Source organism: Fusarium sambucinum, chromosome I (assembly GCF_050947815.1).
Source record: "Fusarium sambucinum isolate potato_lamoka chromosome I, whole genome shotgun sequence".
Taxonomy (NCBI): domain Eukaryota; kingdom Fungi; phylum Ascomycota; class Sordariomycetes; order Hypocreales; family Nectriaceae; genus Fusarium; species Fusarium sambucinum.
Window position 1 is genome coordinate 2994755 of NC_139294.1, and position 21906 is coordinate 3016660.

General features: G+C 48.9%; 7 protein-coding genes across 7 annotated transcripts; 3 read left to right on the forward strand and 4 right to left on the reverse strand.

The window, feature by feature from the left end:
* Positions 1-285: 285 nt before the first annotated feature.
* On the reverse strand, positions 286-3246 carry FSST1_003695 (glycoside hydrolase superfamily; the record flags this gene model as incomplete). Its single annotated transcript, XM_083229797.1, has 6 exons — positions 286-494; positions 546-938; positions 990-2000; positions 2059-2272; positions 2326-2524; positions 2594-3246. The coding sequence occupies 6 exons, from the start codon at positions 3244-3246 to the stop codon at positions 286-288; spliced, it is 2679 nt and encodes an 892-aa protein (XP_083087125.1).
* Positions 3247-3712: 466 nt separating this feature from the next.
* On the forward strand, positions 3713-5364 carry FSST1_003696 (mitochondrial processing peptidase; the record flags this gene model as incomplete). The annotated part of the gene is made up of 5 exons (XM_083229798.1): positions 3713-3859; positions 3935-4060; positions 4111-4188; positions 4240-4925; positions 4977-5364. 5 exons carry the CDS (start codon positions 3713-3715, stop codon positions 5362-5364), a joined length of 1425 nt encoding a protein of 474 aa, XP_083087126.1.
* A 507-nt stretch (positions 5365-5871) lies between these two features.
* Positions 5872-6636, reverse strand: FSST1_003697 (chromatin modification protein; the record flags this gene model as incomplete). Its single annotated transcript, XM_083229799.1, has 1 exon — positions 5872-6636. The coding sequence occupies one exon, from the start codon at positions 6634-6636 to the stop codon at positions 5872-5874; it is 765 nt and encodes a 254-aa protein (XP_083087127.1).
* Positions 6637-7245: 609 nt separating this feature from the next.
* FSST1_003698 (trifunctional histidinol dehydrogenase/phosphoribosyl-AMP cyclohydrolase/phosphoribosyl-ATP diphosphatase) lies at positions 7246-9860 on the forward strand (the record flags this gene model as incomplete). The annotated part of the gene is made up of 2 exons (XM_083229800.1): positions 7246-9613; positions 9667-9860. 2 exons carry the CDS (start codon positions 7246-7248, stop codon positions 9858-9860), a joined length of 2562 nt encoding a protein of 853 aa, XP_083087128.1.
* Positions 9861-10318: 458 nt separating this feature from the next.
* FSST1_003699 (phosphatidate phosphatase PAH1) lies at positions 10319-12719 on the reverse strand (the record flags this gene model as incomplete). Its single annotated transcript, XM_083229801.1, has 2 exons — positions 10319-12210; positions 12260-12719. The coding sequence occupies 2 exons, from the start codon at positions 12717-12719 to the stop codon at positions 10319-10321; spliced, it is 2352 nt and encodes a 783-aa protein (XP_083087129.1).
* A 3899-nt stretch (positions 12720-16618) lies between these two features.
* Positions 16619-17062, reverse strand: FSST1_003700 (NUDIX hydrolase; the record flags this gene model as incomplete). Its single annotated transcript, XM_083229802.1, has 1 exon — positions 16619-17062. The coding sequence occupies one exon, from the start codon at positions 17060-17062 to the stop codon at positions 16619-16621; it is 444 nt and encodes a 147-aa protein (XP_083087130.1).
* Positions 17063-17995: 933 nt separating this feature from the next.
* Positions 17996-21563, forward strand: FSST1_003701 (uncharacterized protein; the record flags this gene model as incomplete). The annotated part of the gene is made up of 3 exons (XM_083229804.1): positions 17996-18249; positions 18332-18525; positions 18604-21563. 3 exons carry the CDS (start codon positions 17996-17998, stop codon positions 21561-21563), a joined length of 3408 nt encoding a protein of 1135 aa, XP_083087131.1.
* Between the last annotated feature and the right edge of the window lie 343 nt (positions 21564-21906).

Genomic DNA, 21906 nt, shown 5'->3' on the forward strand with positions numbered 1-21906 from the left:
TTTTTTATGGACATCCAATCAAGTCAGCTTCTATGGTGGCAAGTGGGGTGCCTTTTTCATTTTTCTCCTTCAGTGCTGCTGCAAGTTTTTCCTCCCCACTAGCCATTTGTGGTTTATTGGTGCCCAAAAATGAAATTACCCTATGTTTGACTTTTTGACAGCTATCCGCTATAAACTTTTGTATGGTAACTAACTAGTATCAAGATATTGAATTCAGATATATCTGTTTGTGTAATATGCCTGAATGTTTCTTGTCGCCACGTAATTAGGTAGTGTTGATCATTTTCAAAGACCAAAGTGCACTTTCACCTCAACGTCATTGCTCCATCGACTTTCAAGACCCATATCCTTCCACGCTTTCCCAATGTCGACCTCAAGTACATATTTGTCAACTGTTGAAATAGCCACTGTGTGCAGAGGTATCACTTTTTCCTGTATTGTGATCAAGAAATCCCCCTCAATGGTTAGATCGGGAAGCGCAGATATATAAATACCTAAACATATGAGACTGTGGTAGACATTAGGCAGGGTCGAGTCTCACTTACCTAGTGTACCGAATGCCTTGATACGTGTGACTATCAAAACCCGATTGTTATGACGTTCCTGTTTGATATCGTTCATAATAACTGCTGCAACACCTGCCATCTTGCCTAACAATCCCAAGTTCGAGACAAAAACGTCGCCGTACTTGGCACTGGATAGAGGCGTCAAGGAAAACGCAGACAGTATCTCAAATCCTCGGACAGGCAATGAAGTCGTAAACAAGGAACCAGACCCCTCAAGCGTTGTCGGCTGCGAAACCTTGCCTGTTGTATGAGCGCGAACCACATAGTAACCTGGAGTTACACCAGGAAAGCTTGAGAGAGGAACAAATTCAGTCAGGGGCCTGGAAGAGACATTGAAGACCCCCAAGATGGGATATCCCGTATGTGAAGCTCCTAAATCTGATTAGTTCCATCGAACCAGCTGGCAGTTAGAGTAGCTCTTACTGTGATGACTTCCCACTTTCAAAAGTAAATCATCGTCATATCCAATATAAGGGTCCACCGTCTTTCCCAACGAGCTTGGCCGGAAGATAACAGTCTTTCCTTGCGGAGTGAGGCCAGTCATTTGTCCAATCAGATTCATATCGTGTTCACCAGGAACATCAGTGATGTATATAGGCCCTCCACTGACACATCTAGCTGCAGCATGAAATTCGGAGTACTCGTGGACAGTTTGGAACATGTCCCAGTCAGGAAGCACATTCAGATAACTCATAAAGATGGCGTTATGTGCGTTTGTCCAAACATGCCATGGGTGCGACGCGGGTATCTCGGGGAAGAAATCGTCCGAGTTGCGAACCAGAATCGTGGGTCGATTCGTCGGCATCTGAGAGTGGAAGAGAGCTTGAGGAAATTGAGACATGCAAGATATGGCCTTTGCACTAAAGTGACGCAGAGTCGAGATGGTCCAAGCCTCAAGATAGGCGTTGATGAGGTCTCGGCGAGGAGAAGCCTCGACCCATGTATCAATCATGAACTGAGCATCCGTCTTGACAGCATCGACTCCAGCATCCGAAAGGAATCTATAAAAGTCATTGTAAAATCGGCTGACGTCCTCCTGGGCGATGACTGTCATTTTGCCACCTAAAGGAAGATTGCGACGGTCAGCCTCCTCTCTTGTAACCTTGATAGTTTTGTATGTCTTGGCAAGCTTCCCATCAGGGGCAATACCGCCCCAATACCCCAGAAGCGCATGCCATACAGCAATATGCTGGATATGCGGGTGGTTCTTTCGAATATGGGATACAGTAGCCTTCAACCCTTGGGGGAAAGCCTTGGGCTCGGCTTCAAAATCCTTCCAGCCGTACTGAAACTGGCTGGGACCTTGATAGTCAATCGACTGCCAGTTATCATCGATGATTAGACTCGAGACTTTGATGTCGTGCTCGCCTAATTTATCGAGGGCATCGAATATCTTCTGATCTGTTAGTTGCTGTCCAAGAGCGTTCCATGTACCTATATCACGATACTCTGTCAGTCTGTTTCCCGAAAATGGATAGGAATAAGAACGCACAGAATCCGAGTCCGTCAAACCAATGCTCTAGCCACTCTGGTTTGAAGTCGTCTACCAAAGCAGAAAGCTCGTTGGACCATTCCTCGTTGGCTTGCTTCGTGACCGAAACAAGGTTTCTAGCATGGTACATTACTGAAGCCATAGCACAATCGAAATCGTCACCTTCGGAAATAAGGATAGTGGCAGTCTCATCGGAAAGCCCGTCGTTCCGAGCCTGGATAGTCAGAATAAGCACAAAGGTATGGAAGCCATATTACGGGTACGCACATGAACTTGAATTTTCCCATCTGATTCGCTTCGGAAAACTGGCAAGACATGGCCGATACCGCTGACAGCAAGAAACACGAGACTCTTGCCCTGTGGGCTTAAGAAACAACAAAGAACTCCATCTTTGTCGAGAGAGAAATGCGATTTTCCATGTCGAGGGGCAAGCCATGGTGACCACAGCCGGACAAGAGAGAACCACCTACGCCCGGTTAGAGGAGGTGGATGTTGGAGATTTAGATAGCTTATCAAACTCGTTAATGGCACTCACCTTGCAAAAGTACCAAAGGGGGTACCGATTGAAATGTCCCTGTAAGTTGAATCATCTTGATTCGCAGATGCAATGGCTGCCTCCAGCGACCAAAGCGAAGTTCGGGGTGATTGGCTCAGTTGCGATTTAATTGTCCAATCTTTATAGTTTATATCAGGTATGAGATCGGACAGGCTATTAGACGAAAGCCCAACCGAAGTGTTGACAATCAATCCATCATTGAGACCTTGTTCATCGCGGATCCATCTCCAATCGGCATCTGAACTGTGACGAAACTTGAGAGTAAACTTGAGTGAAGCCTCAAATGTAATAGACGAAGAGAAATAGAAGCGATGCATAGAGTCACCCAACGTTTGCAAAGTTTGAGGGGCCGAGACTTCCTGGATAGAGAGCAGCAGTACATCTTCCCAGGCCGAATCGTCTACGGAGTGCCAGGCTGAGACCTCCCAGGACTCGCTGGCACGAGACTTGGGTATCTCGAGAACAGTGGTTAGGGTGGCACTTTTGCCTTGAATTGAGGTCACTTGCCCTAGGGGCGGAAAGCTCTGTAGAACAACCTTCATATTCTCATTAACCGGAATCGGAGGAGGTTTCTGTTTAGCGACGTAGATTTTCTGAAAAACGTCGGCAAAGTTGTACTCGTCAGACGGCATTGCAGTTGAAATAAGAATGATGAGAGCAGACTTTAAGTAGAGATGCTTTTATTTGGCAAATCGAATATTAGAGGTAGAAAACGCTGGCGAAATAGGGTTGTAATGGATTCTTTGACTTGAAAATAAAATCACAGCAATCATGCAACCATAACAGTAAACAGTGTTGATGCTGATGCAGCCATGTATCGTTTCATATTGAAGTTCTGTCATAGGAGCAATACACACGAAAACAGGTAGGCGTTAGATCATAGTGGAGCTAGAACGGGGTTGGAAGTGGTTAGTAATGAGCGCCTCTCATTGGACCAGATCGCCAAACCGGCTGCTGTGATTCGGAGACGGTCGGAATGACTAATCACTTCGCCTTATTGCTCAGGCTGCAAATTATCTCAGTAAAGCTTCTAGCCGAGCCAGATCGAAAGATTTCATCAAACCACTCAATTCAGCGTCGACCCTCCAAACCTGCGTCATGGCGTCCCGGAGACTGGCTTTGAACCTCTCGCGAGGTCTGCGAAACCGTGCTGGGTTTTCGGCCGCCGTTCCTTTCACACGAGGCTTTGCCACTCCCTCTACCGTTGGCAAGACTCAGACTACAACTCTTAAGAATGGATTGACTGTAAGCATTATCGCACGAGGCCAATTGGCTTTGAGAACCACTCCAGAACATGCCCCTGACAATTCTTACCATTAGGTCGCTACCGAGCACTCGCCCTTTGCGCAAACGTCGACCGTCGGTGTCTGGATCGATGCCGGTTCCCGAGCTGAGACTGATGAGAACAACGGTACCGCCCACTTCCTTGAGCATCTCGCTTTCAAGGTTCGACAACCCATCAATTGGCCGAGATTCACCATTAACAATGTTACCAGGGTACCGCCAAGCGAACTCAGCAGCAATTGGAATTGGAGATTGAGAACATGGGTGGTCACCTGAACGCCTACACTTCGGTCAGTCGGATGAAGGGATACGGGGATTGAATGATGCTAACATTCATTCAGCGCGAGAACACCGTCTACTTCGCCAAGGCTTTCAACTCTGATGTTCCCCAGTGTGTCGACATCCTCTCCGATATTCTCCAGAACTCCAAGCTCGAGCAGTCCGCTATCGAGCGTGAGCGCGACGTTATCCTCCGCGAGTCCGAGGAGGTCGAGAAGCAGGTTGAGGAGGTCGTTTTCGATCACCTCCACGCCACTGCTTTCCAGCACCAGCCCCTTGGCCGCACCATCCTCGGCCCTCGTCAGAACATCCGCGACATCACCCGAACCGAGCTTACCGACTACATCAAGAACAACTACACTGCTGACCGCATGGTTCTTGTTGGTGCCGGTGGTATTCCCCACGAGCAGCTTGTCCAGCTTGCTGAGAAGCACTTCTCTGGTCTTCCCAGCAGTGGCCCCCAGAACAGCGCCTACCTCCGCTCCAAGCAGAAGGCTGACTTTATGGGCTCTGACGTCCGTGTCCGAGATGACAACATGCCCACTGCCAACATCGCTCTCGCCGTTGAGGGTGTTAGCTGGAACTCCGAGGACTACTTCACTGCTCTCGTTGCTCAGGCTATTGTTGGTAACTACGACAAGGCTGTTGGCCAGGCTCCCCACCAGGGCAGCAAGCTCAGTGGCTGGGTCCACAAGCACGATCTTGCCAACAGCTTCATGAGCTTCTCCACCAGCTACAACGACACCGGGTAGGTTCTGACAATATGCTTTTCGATTCTACTGTGACTAACTTGTTCTAGTCTATGGGGTATCTACCTCGTTTCCGACAAGCCTGACCGAGTTGACGACCTCGTCCACTTCGCTATCCGTGAGTGGATGCGTCTCTGCACCAACGTCAGCGCCTCAGAGACCGAGCGTGCCAAGGCCCAGCTCAAGGCTTCCATCCTCCTGTCCCTTGACGGCACCACCGCTGTCGCTGAAGACATTGGCCGACAGCTCGTCACCACTGGCCGTCGCATGGCTCCTAACGAGATTGAGCGCAAGATTGACGCCATTACTGAGAAGGACATTATGGACTTCGCCAACCGAAAACTCTGGGATCGTGATATTGCTGTCAGTGCTGTGGGAACCATTGAGGGTCTCTTTGACTACCAGAGACTTCGCAACACCATGAAGCCCAAGTTTTAAGTTATAGAGGGCTAGTGGAGTTGTGAAAATCGAAACCAGGGTATAGAGTGTATGAGATACCGTTTACAGGCCTAGTGTACCATAAGATTTCCTCTGTTCATACTAGGTAACACGGAGTTGTGATAATTGTGTATTGACTGTACTTTTCTCCGTATTGATCATGGGCGACTTCAAGTATGAGCTGTCGTCTGCATCCGACGAACTACCGTTCATTGGTTGACCCAGCAAATCGTTAATGCAGATCATCGTTGGAACAGAGAGCAGGGGTCAGAAACCTGATGGTTTTCTAAGCGTAGCCCAGCTCGAGGGTATGAACAACCAAATGTTCCTGATGACATCTCGTGAATGTCCATCTGTGTAAGGCTAACCCCTTTATGCTGGTTTAGCCTTTCCATAGCATCGCAAAATACACATCCACTACCCGTTAACCAAATCGTCCCGAACGACATTAACACCATTCACATGTGTTCCAGCCTATGCGTTTCTGTTGAATGGCAAAACGGGCACCTAACCCTCTTCAGCCATTTCTTCGTCGACATCCTCACCGAACATGTCCTCAACGGTACCGCCTTCCACACCATCTCCACCAATATCCTCGGGTTCAGGCCCTTCAATGCCCTCCATGGCATCGCCCCCTTGGTCCATCTCTTCATCGTCGTCCTCATCCCATACATCCTTAAGACCCCAGCTCGTCCCGCTCAGTACGAATCGCTCGCTTGGTAGTCGGACACCCCATTCACTTGGTACGATTTTTGGTAGTGCAACCTTGTTCCGCTGGCCCGCAAGCTCCTGCATGTATTCTTTGCTGATGCCCCCGCCGGCATTTCCTCCGCGAAACTGATAACTGAGTCGGGCTGCAATGGCAAGCTTGACGGCGTTGGCTGTCACCGCAGCGTCACCTGCCGGCGCCGAGATAGCTCCGGCGTTTGCTGATGGTTTGGAGCCTGCCTGCGTAACATATGGGTCGCCAGAGAGGTGGAGGGCATCACTCAGGACAGAAGATGTGTGGCGGTATGCGAAATCGAGAAGGAGAAGAGGTACGCGCTGCTCGTAAGCGGTGACTCCTTGCGATGTGAGGAGAAGCTCGATGAGACGAGAGTCGCGCGGCCTAGGAGCGGTTGTTGATGGCGCTGGGGGAGGGGGGGCATTCTGCGAGGCCGTAGCTGCAGGTTGGCTAGACGAGGTGGTGGTAGTTTGTGTATTTGGTACTGTCTGAGAAGTTCCTGCCGATGAGGCTGGAACCCCATTGGTCTGCGGCTGGCTTGATGTCATTTTGATAATGGTATGATGTCTTGGAGATAGAAAGGGAGTTGGCTAGGCTTTCCAAGGGTGGAAGAAGGGTATCAAGGGTGCGACCGGTCGTTAAATGGTCGAGATGATTGCGCGCGTAGTATTTGAATTTAGACTGATTAATATTAATTGACGCGTGTGTTGTGATTGGAATGAATTTTGGCGGTAGTTGGAAAGGGAAGAGGAAAAGAATCAAGTCAGAGCTTAGGCAATCGTTGAAAAGCGAAGTCAATACGCCAAGCCTACTTCATGAATCTCGAATTATGCTTTGCGACTGAGCTTCAGCGTGGCATGCGCGTAGCTTCGGAGGTTTTAATAATCCGAGATTCTTTCGCGACTCCTCGCACAGACCACACCTTAAATATCATCCACTGGGACAAGCCTGATTTCGAGGCGTCTGGCAGGGAAAGAGATATGGAGGGGCAATGTCTGCCCCACCAAACGCCGATGCAGGAGTACTCAAAGTCATTACATCAACTTTTTCCCGAGTGGTTTCTTGACTCATAAATTAACAACATCTCGACAACTTATCTTCGCGGCAGAATCTTGACTACACTCGACGTCAATTCAATTTCTCTACCTCACTACAACATGGAGACAACCCTCCCGTTGCCGTTCCTGGTGAGCGTTGCCAGTCCCAACGATCAATCTGCCAGCGATGGCCTTAGCCGTCAAGAGGTCGCTCTTCTCGGTGCTCCATTCTATGAATCAGCCTCCAACGATTGGGGCCGTCCCAGCGCTGGCATCAATGTTCACATGGACGCTACAGGCTTAAGCGACCCTGACGATGTAGTTGCTTTGCTCGATAGCGGAGTACGAACGGTTTTTGTTACCTCTGAATCTTATTCAGAGTACGAGCAATATGGCGCCAGAGTCATTCCCGCTGTGTCGTCACTCATTCTCTCTGCAGCTACTGAGCACGGTCTATTGGTCAAAGATTTTGACGTCTCGTCAAGTGACGTTGAAAAGTTCATTGAAGTTGCGCAGTCCAAGCAGATCAAAAATCTCTATGTCAAGCCTACTCCTGAAACTGACATCGAAAAATTTATCGAGGTGGCCAAGAAGGCCAATGCGATCCCAATTATCTCTTCCGCACGATTAACAACCGATAAGCACGATTCGACCCGATTATTGCTATCGAAACTTATCGCCTCATACTGGAAGTCTGACCGAACTGATGGACTGATCCCCACTGTTGTCACCGATGACGCAGGAATCGCTTTGGGTCTCGCTTACACCAGCGAAGAGAGCATTCTGGAAGCTCTACGAACGCAAACCGGTGTTTACCAGAGTCGCAAGCGTGGTCTTTGGGTGAAGGGACTCACCTCTGGCGATACCCAGGAGTTGCTGCGAATTGGTCTCGACTGTGACAACGATACTATCAAGTTCGTAGTCAACCAGAAGGGTCGCTTTTGCCACCTGCAGCAGTTTGGGTGCTTTGGAGATCTCAATGGTATCTCTGCACTTGAGCAAACACTAAAGTCTCGCAAGGAGTCTGCCCCTGAGGGCTCCTACACCGCCCGTCTGTTTTCAGACGAGAAGCTCCTCAGAGCGAAGATTATGGAAGAGGCCGAAGAGCTATGCGATGGCAAGACCAAGGAGAACATCGCCTTTGAGGCTGCAGACTTGATCTACTTTGCTTTGACCAAGGCTGTTGGTGCTGGCGTTAGCCTCGCTGATATTGAGGCCAACCTGGACGCCAAGAGCCTCAAGGTCAAGCGAAGAACAGGTAATGCCAAGGGCAAGTGGGCTGAAAAGGAGGGCATCAAGAACGAGGAGGCTCCAGCCAAGTCATCACAACCTGAAGCCGAAAAGCCTGCTGATGGGCGTATCGTCATGGAGCGAGTCGATTCTACCAAGATCTCCCAGGCTGACCTTGTGGAGAAACTCAAGAGACCTTCTCAGAAATCACCTGACGCTATTCTGAAGATCATCCAGCCCATCATCGAGGAAGTACGAACCGGTGGCGACAAGGCTGTTCTATCTTACACCCACAAGTTCGAGAAGGCCACCTCTTTGACGTCTCCTGTTCTCAAGGCTCCCTTCCCCAAGGAATTGATGGACATCTCTCCTGAGACTATCGAGGCCATCGATGTCTCTTTCGAGAACATCAAAAAGTTTCACTCTGCTCAGCAGGAGGAGAAGTCTCTTCAGGTTGAGACCATGCCTGGCATCGTATGCAGCCGCTTCTCAAGACCTATCGAGCGCGTCGGTCTCTATATCCCCGGTGGAACTGCTGTCCTTCCCAGTACTGCTCTGATGCTTGGTGTGCCAGCCATGGTTGCTGGCTGCCAAAAGATCGTCTTTGCTTCGCCCCCTCGGTCCGATGGACGCATCACCCCTGAGATCGTCTACGTTGCCCACAAGGTTGGTGCTGAGAGCATTGTTTTGGCCGGAGGTGCCCAGGCCGTCGCTGCTCTTGCTTATGGTACCGAGAGCGTGACTAAGGTTGACAAGATTCTCGGACCTGGTAACCAATTCGTGACCGCCGCCAAGATGCATGTCAGCAACGACACCAACGCTGGCGTGGGTATTGATATGCCTGCTGGTCCTTCAGAGGTTCTTGTTGTCGCTGACAAGGACGCCAACCCTGCCTTCGTTGCCTCTGACCTTCTCTCTCAAGCTGAGCACGGTGTCGATAGCCAGGTCATCTTGATTGCTGTTGACCTTGGTGAACAAGAGCTTCAAGCTATTGAGGATGAAGTCCATAAGCAAGCTGTGGCACTACCTCGTGTTGACATCGTCCGAGGCTCTATTGCCCACTCTGTTACTGTCCAAGTAAAGGACATCGCGGAGGCCATGCGCATCAGCAACGAGTATGCCCCTGAACATCTCATTCTTCAAATCAAGGATGCCGAAAAGGCTGTCGACCAGGTTATGAACGCTGGCAGTGTATTCATTGGTCACTGGACTCCTGAGAGTGTCGGCGACTACTCTGCGGGTGTCAACCACTCATTGCGTAAGTTCTTTCTTTCACAATGTCATATATTCCATTACTAACTAATACCGTAGCTACATATGGCTTTGCCAAGCAATACTCTGGCGTCAACCTGGGCTCATTCCAGAAGCACATTACCAGCTCTAACCTCACTGCCGATGGTCTCAAGAACGTCGGCACTGCTGTTATGCAACTAGCCAAGGTTGAGGAGCTCGAGGCTCATAGAAGAGCAGTTGAGATTCGACTCAACTATTTGAAGCAACAGTAGTAGATCAGGAATATAAAATACAAAAGGCGTATGTAGAGGATAGATGTGGTCAATGATAATTTCTTTTAGGATAAGGGATTTTGGGATTGGGAATAGAGTTATTTCAATATGCAAACGATTTAAAATGCTGTAATATTTCAAAACATAAAGGACCCTCAAGCAGTATTTTTAGCCTGTCAAACAACAAAAGCTTTTGTCTGCACAGTATGCCTCGAATACAAGTAGAACAAAATGATAACGCCGCGCTATGCCTTAGTATGCCTGAAAAGCCTTCTCCCTGTTCCTTCTCCCATTCCCTGTCTACTTTCCGTACGGAGTGCTTAAGCCAACATCGCTGTCTATGGGGGAAAAAAGACTTCGAAAACAAACTTGAATCCGTCACGTCTTACTGTTTTTCTGGGGCAACAGCAACAGCCTCGGTGGCCTGTTCGTAATACTTAGCTTTCCTTGACTTCACTTCATTTCTCGACGGAGAGATGACCAACCCCTGTTATGTGCTGGGCGAGAACATCCTCCTTGAGATCGGCTGCCTTCCTCTTTCCAAGAGGGGTAGCAGTGGAGGCATTCTCGCCCTCTTCATGGCCTTCTTCGCCATCTTCGTAGATTTCGTCTTCATCGTCCTCGTCGTAAGCTTCCTTCAGATCGCGTGTCATAGACGCTTTCAGTTTCTCCTCATCGACGCTGCCACCCAACACACTGGAGGCTTCGGCAAATTCGTCCATGGATGCACGAGAAATGTAGCTGTCGGCGAGTCCTTCGCCAATCTCATCCACGTCTTCATCAATTTCGACATCCTCGTCATCATATTCCTCTTCATCATCTCCATACTCGCTGGTAGGTACTCCTGGGCCGTTATCGTCGTCATCCTCGTCCTCGCCATCGTCACTCTCGCTTGCCGAAAAGTCGGCCACTGCGAGAGGGTCGTCTCTCCAGTACGTGAAATCGGTATACTCCTCGCCGCCACCTTTTACCAGCGTGCTTACAGGAGGGAAGTAGTGGTCAACAACTTCGTTGATGTTCACGTAGCTCATCTTGAGCTTGTTAAGAGTCAAGAGATCTAAAGAGACTTCCGAATTGGAATTGATGGTGAAGATGCGGTTTCGCGGGACATCGACGGTTCGGTAAGAGATTTGATCAGTCAATCGGTTTCCGTACCCAGCGTAGAACGGGGTACGGTCTGGGCCGTACAGGTTTCTGATATCTCGGAGAGTTGCCATCTTGAAGATATGTGGCTTGCGGAGATAGACCTCTCGCCTTAGAGCAGCCATTGTTCGGTCTGGGGACAGAATTGTTGGGCCAGGGGGCATTTTGTAACCCTCTTGCACAATACCAGCCAGGTATGCTCTAGTTGTATCTGATTGTCCGACGGATCGACTGGTTAAATACATGATATTGTAGCCGTTGGCGGAGATATCGCTGTACAGCTTGGCAACACCTGAGTGTGTCCAGTCACGGCCGATCATGTTCAACACATGGCCAAGAGCATCTGACTTGGTAATAGTGCCGTCGATGTCAGAAATGACAACGGGTGTCTCATGTCTCCAGAGATACATATTGGCTTTGCATGTAGCTCGATTAACAGTAAATGCCATCGAGTTCGCGCCTGGCTTCAACTGAAGATCCTTGAGTTGCTCACTAGTCAACCGCAAGGTTTTCGCGTAGTTCCTGTTAGGATCACCTGAGTGTCGTGAAGGGCCTGGGGGCGTGCGAGGAGGCGTTTGCAAGTCCATTGGACCAGCATCGGACTCGGTACGTCGATGCAGGGGCATGGGCGAAGCGGTTGCATCACTGCTGTCGCTTTGATATCCAGGGTCCGAGATAGCATCGGCAGCAGTAGAGCGGCGATGCGACTGCAGAGAAGCCTCAATGGTCTTGTTCATAGCAGCTTGCTTGGCCTCCTCGCTGCTGTAGACCCATAGGTTTCCTTGCTCATCGAACCCGAAAAGAGCGCCGATGTCGTAGTTTCCGTCCAGCTCCTCAGAAAGGATCTGCCGGGCCAGGATTTCAGCACGGAGGATGTCCTCCTCGTTGCCCTTGAAACCGGTCATATCCAGCATCAGATCGCCAGAGTCAGTGACTTTCGTGGGAATGCTTGCAGCAGACAGTCCTTTAGACAACGTCCTGGCACGTTGAAGCGCCTCACCGGTGGAAAGGGGTGGAGGACTGGCAGATCTCTCCGAAGCAAAGTGTTCTTCATCGTCGGCAGAGCTGTTGCCGTCCAGGCCTCGGCTCCGAGCGCTTGGTCGAAGGACATCGTCGCTGTGTGGCCGTGTTATTTTTGAAGACCAGTCTCCGGACACAGGGCGGGCGCTGGGCAATTCAGGTGAGGTCGAGAGAGGTGTGATCAAGCCTGCTCTAGTATTAGCCTGGTATTCTGTGAACGGCGAGCGCAAACGCACCATTGTCGTTCTCTTTCTTATAGAGAACAGCAGGAGGCGGTCGTCGGGGCTTGGACTCGGAAGCGTCTAGCTCAAACGCCTCTGGCTCCTGCAGTCCAGCATCAGACTGTTCGGCATTGAGTGGCGGGCTGCTTGCAGGACTAGAAGCAGGTGAAACAAGAGGTGATGTCTGCAATGACTGTGGGATCCTGTCTGTGGTCTCGAAAACGAAGAAGGCCTCGCCACCCTCGCCGAGCTTCATGGAATAACTTTGCTTAACACCATTGACCTTGAATTCGACCTTCTTATCCCAAGGCCGTAGGAGAGAAAACTTTCCAAACCGGACGTGGAACGGAGAGCAGACTAAAGAGCCATCCTCATGTTCGACGACGATGACATCAATAGCGCCGCTAAGAGTCGCGGGGTTGATTGAATTCCATGCTGTCGACACGGACTCGCTGAGACCTCGTACGTATTGCATCTTGCCTCTGACGACAGAGGACGTAGTATATTGTATGTCGCGATCTTGTCGTTTTTGGTCGCAAGTTGGAGAAGTAGAGGCGGTTTGTCGCGGGGAGGTTGGACGACGATCCGTAGGGGCTCTATGAAGCTGACAGGGTTCTAAAGGAGAGGATGCGGCAACAAGGAGCGAGAGCCCGGGTCCTATAGAAGTTTATCTGAGTATAGGGAGCAAGAGTAGATGCGCACTGCTAAGATGGGAGGTATGTAGAAGAAATGTTAAAAGTTCTGTCTGGTATTAGACAAGAAAACGGTATGGAATGCGGATTGTTGGGGAGCAGTTCGGTCGAGCCAGTGGATGGAGGTACCCAGTACCTACAAAAAGACGCTGGCTCGTGGTTGAGCGGGCCTAGGTTCTTTTTTTTCTCTCTTCTTTTTACCCCAGTCGCCCAGTCTTTTAGATCAGGTGAAGACGTCACTATAAAGTTGAAGAGTTGGAGACTTGGTAGCTTTAGAAAAGGAAAAAAAGTTATTTTGGACAGTGAACAAAAATGAAGATGATGCAAAGAACGAAACAAATATGATGCTGATGCAACTCTAAGTGTTGCGAAGCAACATATAAAAAGCCTATGAGATTCAAGTATAAAACAACTAATAATGACGAAGCCATTGTAACAGAAGAGAGCCCGGGCAGGTACACACGTTGAGGAGCGTTCCACCCAACATGGCCTGTCGTCGTACCTGGTACAAAGACACTACCCCAGCTCGCAGGGCGCCAGAGAATCATGATGGATGCCCCAGCAGAATCTATCACATGAACGGCTCATGCGGCCAAAGCTGCCGAGTTGAGACTTAATCATTCGGGTTTTCAGGTGGTTCCTGGCCTTGTAAAATAGTCCTATAAACATGATTGATGGACTGACATTCTTATAGTAGAGCGCGTCATTCACCAAGAATTGACTTTGCTTGGATCATTGATCCCTTTGTTAGTTGATGAGAATTTGACAACACCCCATAGGCTGCAGCGGTATGGGATATTTTTTGATGCACTTTGTTCAACAATTGATATGCATATGTAGACAGTACTGTCCCGTGCTTACCCATGCAGGTTATATTTATGATTGGTACAAAGAATCTGACTGCACATGACTGCCAGTCATTTATAGCTCGGCACTTTTGCTCCGTCAGGTTGGTCTTGGCTGTGGTCATCGTCTACTAGATTACCGACCTCGTTCTTGGTTATACCATCTCAATTGGAGAAAATATCGAACATTTTTTCTGGTCCTTCTTTTCCGTTCTTCTATCATATGCTCTACACGGATAGTTACTCTTGACCGCTGCATCAGCCGAGGTATGTAGTCGACAAGACCCATAGGACAGGGCTAGGATTATGGTTATTTTATATCCATTCCATGTACATGTAGACAAGGAGACGGAAATTAATTACATGTGCAATTGTAAAAGTTTCAGCCCATGTTGGCGAGCCCCCGTAGAAACATAGTAGTCTACTGGGTAGCAAAAAAATGACATCCTAAGTCTTAGGGTATAAGAATGAGTAGTCTAAGAACTATAGCCTAAGGAGCATAAAGTGACCTAATAATTTCGTCTTATATGCTTCCAGCGGTCAAGTTTTCTGGTACCCTAATGGTAGTGTGTGCATGAGTAGGTTTTCCGTGATCACAAAGGATATACAATAGTTGTTTACCCTGTCTAGACTACCTAATCAACCATATAATGAGAGACATTGAGATATCATACCAATCATACATCTCACTACTAGTTCACATCAAATAAGACATGCATACCGTCCTGAACTCTTTTTATCATGCAGTAGCTCTAAATGTCAGTTACACTGTTAGTCGTTCACTTTGTGAGAGTCAGTGGAGATTAGCGAATCTACATGGACAAAGCAATTCCTACGTAGACACTCAATCCATTACTGTTGTAACAGTGTCTTTTGAGTTTTAACTCGCAATGACAAACCGTAAAGTTTCGTTCTGGTGGTTTTCTATTTAATTTATATAAATAGCCATTTAACCAACAGCAATTTGTATGATAGTTGATATCACTTTGCCCAGGCGATATTGATGTCATTGGTCTGACAATATCTTCTTCGCAACTAAAGCTACTAAGGACAAATAGTCTGAAGTTTCTTGCATTCAAAGTGGCCAAAGGCCTGTAATTGCATGGTAAACGAGGAACGCAGAAACTAATTGATGTCGACGTTATGTAAAATGCTGTGTAGATGGCTTCACATGCTTTCCATACAAGACACCCAGAGTTGACATCGGTCCGTTCCATTCGAGCAGGGATGACAACACCAAACTGAACAAGCCCTTTCGGAGGAATATTGATGCATTTCTGGAAAGCCCAGGCGCTAAACACCAACTTGGAAAGGGCCCTGGAAGCTGAAATTGAGGCGATCTGCGGCACTTGCTATCAATGCTGTCTAGTTGGTGGTAACAGAAAAGTTGAACTCAAGCATTATTATTAAGGTAGAAAAATAAACAACCCAAAGCTCGGGTTTGAATGCCATAAATTGACCAACTAATTTCGTCTCCTATGCTTCCAGCGGTTAACCTTTCTAATATCTTCAGGGTTGTCAAAACTGATAGTTGGGAAGATGTAATTTCATAGTTGAGACATCATGTTGCAAGTCTAGATTAGTACCTTACACTTTTATCAAATCACTCGCAGATAGATATGTACCCAGTGCAATGGCTAATATGGATCCTGAACCAATCGCTTGTTCTCACAAACCTCGCGGTAAACGCCTATCGTGCATTTCGACGCCTTCACGCATTTATCTGCAAGATGCCCGAAGCGGCAGAAACCCTAAATACGCCCTCGATGAAGTTGCCGTCCAGATGATAGGTAGTTTACCTACGTAAAGAACCGTTGAAAAGCCAGCCATTGTGCCTCGTCCTAAGTGTAATTGTTCCGCCGGAAGCATCATCAGTGACGTTTTTTGCTATACCAACTCGCCAGCCCTAGTAGCGAGTTTTGATCGTAAATGCGCCCTAACTTTATTCGCATAAACACAATTGCTAGAAATTATAGAGTTTTGGCCAGGATTGCTTGTTGTCCAACCATGTCAATCCGTCGTGCACGCGACGGGTTCATCATAGAAGCGTTTGGAGGCATCTTAGAACCTCACATAGATCTATAGGTGATGAGGAAACTGAGGCGGGCCCGAGCAAACCGTTGTTAAATACAGTGTGTGCAAGACAGTAATAACTGCCGTGCTGTCCTAATCAGACGAATTGAGAAAGCAGCATGGAGTGAAATTGTCGGATGTGAGCCCCCAAACGACGCGTAAAGCACGGTGTCTTCTCAACTAGCAACACTGTAATCTCCGCAGGGCATCCCTGTGGCTGAAAGTTTACAGGTTGCGAACATTGGGTAACCAAGACGACTGCCGGAGCCTTGCTGTTTTTAGTTTGAGCATAGGTACTTAGGTAGCTTACATAACTTGACCCAACTTGCATAAATCTTGTTGAACAATCCATACTCTACTACCGTAAGCACCGCAGTGCTTTTGTATTGTGTGAATAAGGTTGCTCTTGAAGCCCTATGTTTCGTGATAAACCGTCCTCACTGCATCGATTAGACTTTGAGAAGCCCCATCAAACTACCGTAAGCACCAAAACGGAGTCGGCGAACAGCAGGACCTAATTATTCCAAAGCTGTATTTATCAAGTTTCAAATCTTCAGTCTTCTGGTTACGCTTATCACTCAACTTGAAGCCTGCGCCGGTCGGGCCATCTGTATAACTAAATATCTTCAAGGTATCTTGTTATTCCTTTGTGGACCTGCTGCACATACCCGTTAGGCTAGGTATAGACATTCTCATCGTCTTCCTCACTTTCCTCAGACATGTTGCCATCGTTATCTCTATCACTATCGCTGTCGTGGGCATTATTAGGCATTGTGTACGTCAGTCCGAACACTCCAAAGGGTCATGGTTCGATGTCTCCGACCGTATAAGCATCCCAATGACAGATGAGATGAGAAATCTTGTTGTCCAGGCACTCTCAGAGAATAAGGACTGCAAACGCGGAATTCTGAGCCATCGCCTTCAATCGTGACAACATAGCTGAATTGTTGGGCGTAGCGATGAATGACTTCCTCATTCCCGGTCATCGGACTCTTTGCAGTCTTCGTCGTGGTGTAGCTGAATGTAGCAAGAGGCTTAAGAATCCCAGAGACCACCAGGCCAGACTCCTCATTGACCTCTCGTGTTAGGGCATCACGGAGAGTTTCACCATTTTTGACCTTGCCTCCAGGCATTTCGAACACGTTCGGGTGGTACTTCTCGTGAGCATTACGCTTTAAAAGCAGAATTTGGGTCTCTTTGCGAGTCATGGCTATGGCGCAGAACTGCAGCACCGACTGTGATCTTGTGGACTGGCGGCCCAGCACATCGTTTTTGTACTTCGATGCTAGTTAGGTCGAGAAACTCCATTCCGGCTCGAGGTGTATTAGTCTAGTGCCTATGACAGATCAATAGGCCGCATCGCGCATTGCATCTGCTCGATAGACTCACCGTGTATCTCCTAAATCTGGGAATGCGTTGAGGACGGCGAGATGAAAAGGAAAGCCTGGGCTAAGATTGTGTCTAGAAGTTTAAAAATTCTACACGATTTCTGAAGTCTAATACCGAGTTTTTACCACGCTCTTGTGTCTAGAAGTTTAAAAATTCTACACGATTTCTGAAGTCTAATACCGAGTTTTTACCACGCTCTTGTGTCTAGAAGTTAAAGGGTTCTACAGTTCAACTGTCGATACTTATGGAGCACGTTCCCTGACTTCATGCTAGGTGTATTAGGGCACCTTAGGTGAAGATTAAGAGGTATGAAAGGCTGAGATGTTATAGCTAGAGAAATATCAGACCTCCTAGGAAGTCACGACTGCGTAAAGAAGTCGTAGGGGAGTTGTTAGTGATAATTGGTACGGTACGATCCGCCACGCTTTAGTACACTGTTTCGCTACGTCCTTTTATGCACGGCGTGCATAAATGTTGCTCTGACTCAGGTGACTTTTGACTGTGTCGAGGCCTGAACACGGCAGCGAGAGCGCTAACCGGATTAGTTCAATACGACCTGACATGGCTACATGGCAAAAACTACCACCTACTTACTGTTGGCATTGGCATCTGCCTCGAGGATCCATTCCCACACGATAACCTGGACTCGGACTTGGACTTGGAACTGGAACTGGATCTAGATTTGGACTCTTCTTGGACGCTTGGCTCGGTCTTCAACATCTTCAAGACTGAGATCGCGCTGAGCTGAGAACATGTCATGGGAGTTGCCCGTCTTGACTACTCTCATCCTCAGCGTACTTGGCTTCTGGTGGATTTATAGCCCTCGCGCCAGCTACCAGAAGGCCCTGCTTTACGCTTTCCTCTGCAGCCTTACCGTCCTCATCGATACTCGTCGCCTGCTCGAATACTTCTCTCCGGCCACGATCGAAGCATTGCTTGATTTCCGCATCCATGTTCTTCTGATTCATCATTTCAAGATGGTCTTGACACTTGGTGCTGTCGTTTGGTGAGTTTGCCCCTCTTGTTAAAATTCGACAACACGAGCCGTCTTTTTGCATTGTGCTGACCAGTTGCCCCCTTTCTTTCAGGCTACTGCATCGCTCGTGGCAGACATTATGGAAACCTGTTCCCGATCTAATTAACATCCTCGGCGTCGACGTGCCTGAACCTCCTGATGTTTCTCTCGCTGGCATTCGATCCGATGCTGCTACTCTGAGCTGGACTCGTCCAGCCAATAATCGACCAGTACAAAAATACACTATTCAAGTCAATGGCGTTCATGGTTCGTCTTACTGTCAAGATATACACCCAACCCACGAATGGGGTGAGATGGCACCTGACTAATACAATTGGCATATAGTTGGTGATTCACCTGGAAACGAAGTCGCAATAACTGTTACTGGTCTCAAGCCAGATCATTTTTACAATATAAGGGTTGTTGCTGTTGGCCCGAATAATTTTCAGGCCGGAAGTAAGGTCCTACGCCTCCGCACTTTTGGAAAAGATGGCAGACCTCAGTTGGGTAACTCGCGCTTGCCTACCAGCTTTGCGAACAATGACCACCCTCACCCCAAGAATGGGGACGAAGATGACGATTCGGATTCGCAAAAGAAGCCTCCCGTTCCAACGGTCGAAGCGGCCCCAGTTCTTGATGGCAACAACGCGTCTACGTCTGATGTCACCGCCACCGTTCCAAGCCAGCGACGAAACACGGTCAACCGACGACACTCACCATCCGTTGCTAGCATGGACCAACCTCAGATCAAACTCCCACCCGTGGATGGCCCGGAACTGTCACTTGACGAACTGAACCGTCGATTCGAGTCGACTAGGAAGGAAGTCGACGAAATCCTTGCCCAGTATGCAAAGGAGGAAGCCGAACTTCAGCAGCAGGAAGAAGAGCTCAAACAGGAGAAGGAAGCCAAAAGACAGGCCTTGAAGGAGAAAGAGGAGCAGACTGCGCAGCTGAAGGCCAACGTTCGTACGACCATGGAGCAGATGCGCGCGGCAGAGAAGGAGCGAGCGAAGAAGGAGCAGCAGCTAAAGGACAAGGAAAATAAGAAATCCAAAGTCCGAGATACTGCTACCAAGCTCGAGAACGACATAGAGAGGATGAAGAAGGAGCGCGAAGGTTTTGAGGCTCAGAAGAAGGAGTTGGCAGAAAAGAGAGATCAGGATGGCCAAGACCTTGACGATTCCAACGCGGAACTACAGGAAAATTGCGCGGAACTGGAAGCTGAGCTTAAAGAGAAGGGAAAGCAACTCCAGGATCTGAAGGCTACCCGAGAAGAACTCCCTGGTGCCGACGATGAGCAGTGGAAGGAGAACGATATCATCGTACGAAAAGAGTGGGATGCGAGGAGAAAAGAGTTGCACAACCAGCTGGTTGCGGAGACGAAGAAGCAACATAATCTGGACCAGCAGATTAGGTATCTTAGGGAGGAACTGCAACATATGGGGCTCTACTACAACAACCAGCCAGACCCTACTGCCTTGGAGTTCGAGCCCTCGGCAGCTCCTCAGGACCCCAGAGATAGTGGAAACTTCGACTCGCTTTCTCACCTCAACTCGCCACCGCACAACCAGTTCGCACCGCCCGACGACTCATTCTCTGGTTTCAGTCGCGCAGGATTCGGTCAAATATTGTTTATGGACCACAATGCGGCTGACAATGCCGACGATCATCAGTCAGAAGCCGACTTCAGGGCTAATGCCGGACCTCTCAGCCCCACTGCCCATTCTCTTATCCCTTCAGGTATCTTTGACGAGACATTTGAGGATGCTGCCGAGCATCTCCCAAACCAATACTTGCCAGAATCTGTTACAGCCGCAGAAGAGGATAATCCGCAATCGCCGCTGTCATCGGATGGACGCTCCCTGAACATGTTCTCCAGCCCTCACGGCTCATCTCACAACTTGCCCTTTCCCCAGTACAACGACATGGACTCTCAATCGCTCAACATCAACTCATCTCCCCAGCAACCGCCTCTCCCATCAAGTCACAGACTTTCTAGTTTGTTGTCTAACTTTCAACGCAGTAGAGGGCCAAAACCAGCAGATGTCGAAGGACCCGCGATTGGTAGTCTCAAGGCGGGCCAGAGCCAATCATTCCCACGAAGCACTGATGATCACGACATGTCCGGCAACAAGCGCAGAATAAGTTTCTCATGGATGAACAGGAATTCGGGAGCAGAACCCAGCAGGTCGAGCATGGGCCCTACATCTAGGCCGTTCTCTGCCCGAAGACTCAACCCATTTGCCAGCAGCGCCGGAGCCCTCACGGGAGACAACGAATCCCCAGACTCACGGCCTGCATCGATCGCATCTACCGATCTCCCCCGACCTTCGACCGACAGTGGCTCTATCTGGAACATTCCTGGTGATTTCTCCATGCTAGCCAAGAACCGAGTTTGGTCGCCAAATGAGGGACGTTGGTCTTCGAGGAATCCATCTCGCCGACCTTCACTTGGTGCAGCCCCGACCGCACTCGAAACGACACTTGCAACAGCCAACGATGAGATCCTTGACGACGACGACTTGCTCAATCCTCAAACGTCACCTAGCCAGGTGGGTGTCATCGGATCGCGTCCCCCAAGTCACCGAGCATCAATGAGCCGAAATCTCAATCCAGCGGCTCCCACTTTTAGGACACCTTCTTTCTTCAGCCGCAGAGATAGAGATGCGAGTCCAGATAGGAGTTCCAAGAACAGAGAGAAGCGTGGTAAATCCAAGGAAGGTCGCACGAAGGGCATGGAGGCTTTGACCCCCACCATTGAAGTGCCGCCGAATCCTGATGATTCACCAACAAGCCCACGGATGTCTCGTGACGCATATTCTGTTCACACGCAAAACTCAGTGTCAGAGTCCCATGAGTCTTTGGATTTGGGCATGACAGCCTCAAACTCAACGACGGACAACAATACTGCGAGCCACAAGGATGCCGATAGCAGTGTGGTGAAGAAGCTGTTCAGAAAGGGAAGCTCAAGTAAGTTTAGCACGCTGTCTTCCAGGCTGAGTAAGGATTCTGTCCTGTTCAAGAAGGGCCCTGGTAGTAGCACATTTTCTGAAAAGAATATGTCGGCAGAGCACCGCTCTAGCATTGGTGATCCCGATGACCTTGAGGAAGATATGGCTCAGCTTGGCCGCAGCTACGACAGCATGGCTAGCAGCCCGTCGATAGGCCAAGGCAGTTTTCGATCCAAGGATGCACCTAAGGAGGGCCGCATGGGAACATGGCGATTCTCAATGAAAAAGAAGAACAAAGAGCCTGTCGCGAAAGAGAAGGAAAGCATGGAAAATGACGGGCTCGCAGATGAGTAGAGAGAGGCATGGACAGCATTCACATGCCGCGTACAGTAGCGAAGCGTAGCATAGCAAGGCGAAATATCATGTGTTGGGATTGTTGGTATATAGCAAGATCATAGCATGATTATTCACAGAACTGATAATCACATCTCAACCGTTGCACTTTTTGAATGCATTTAACTTTACATGTTCTATGGTGACTTAAGTTAGTAGGTAATTAGTATTAGATGGAAGGCTCAGGGGGAAGTTCAGCCACGTAGTGACGTTCCCAGCTTATCCTGGGTGACCCGCTTTTGGCCATCATGGCACTTGACACGTGCAAGGAGCTTCCTCATGCTCATACTGATGCTCATGCTGA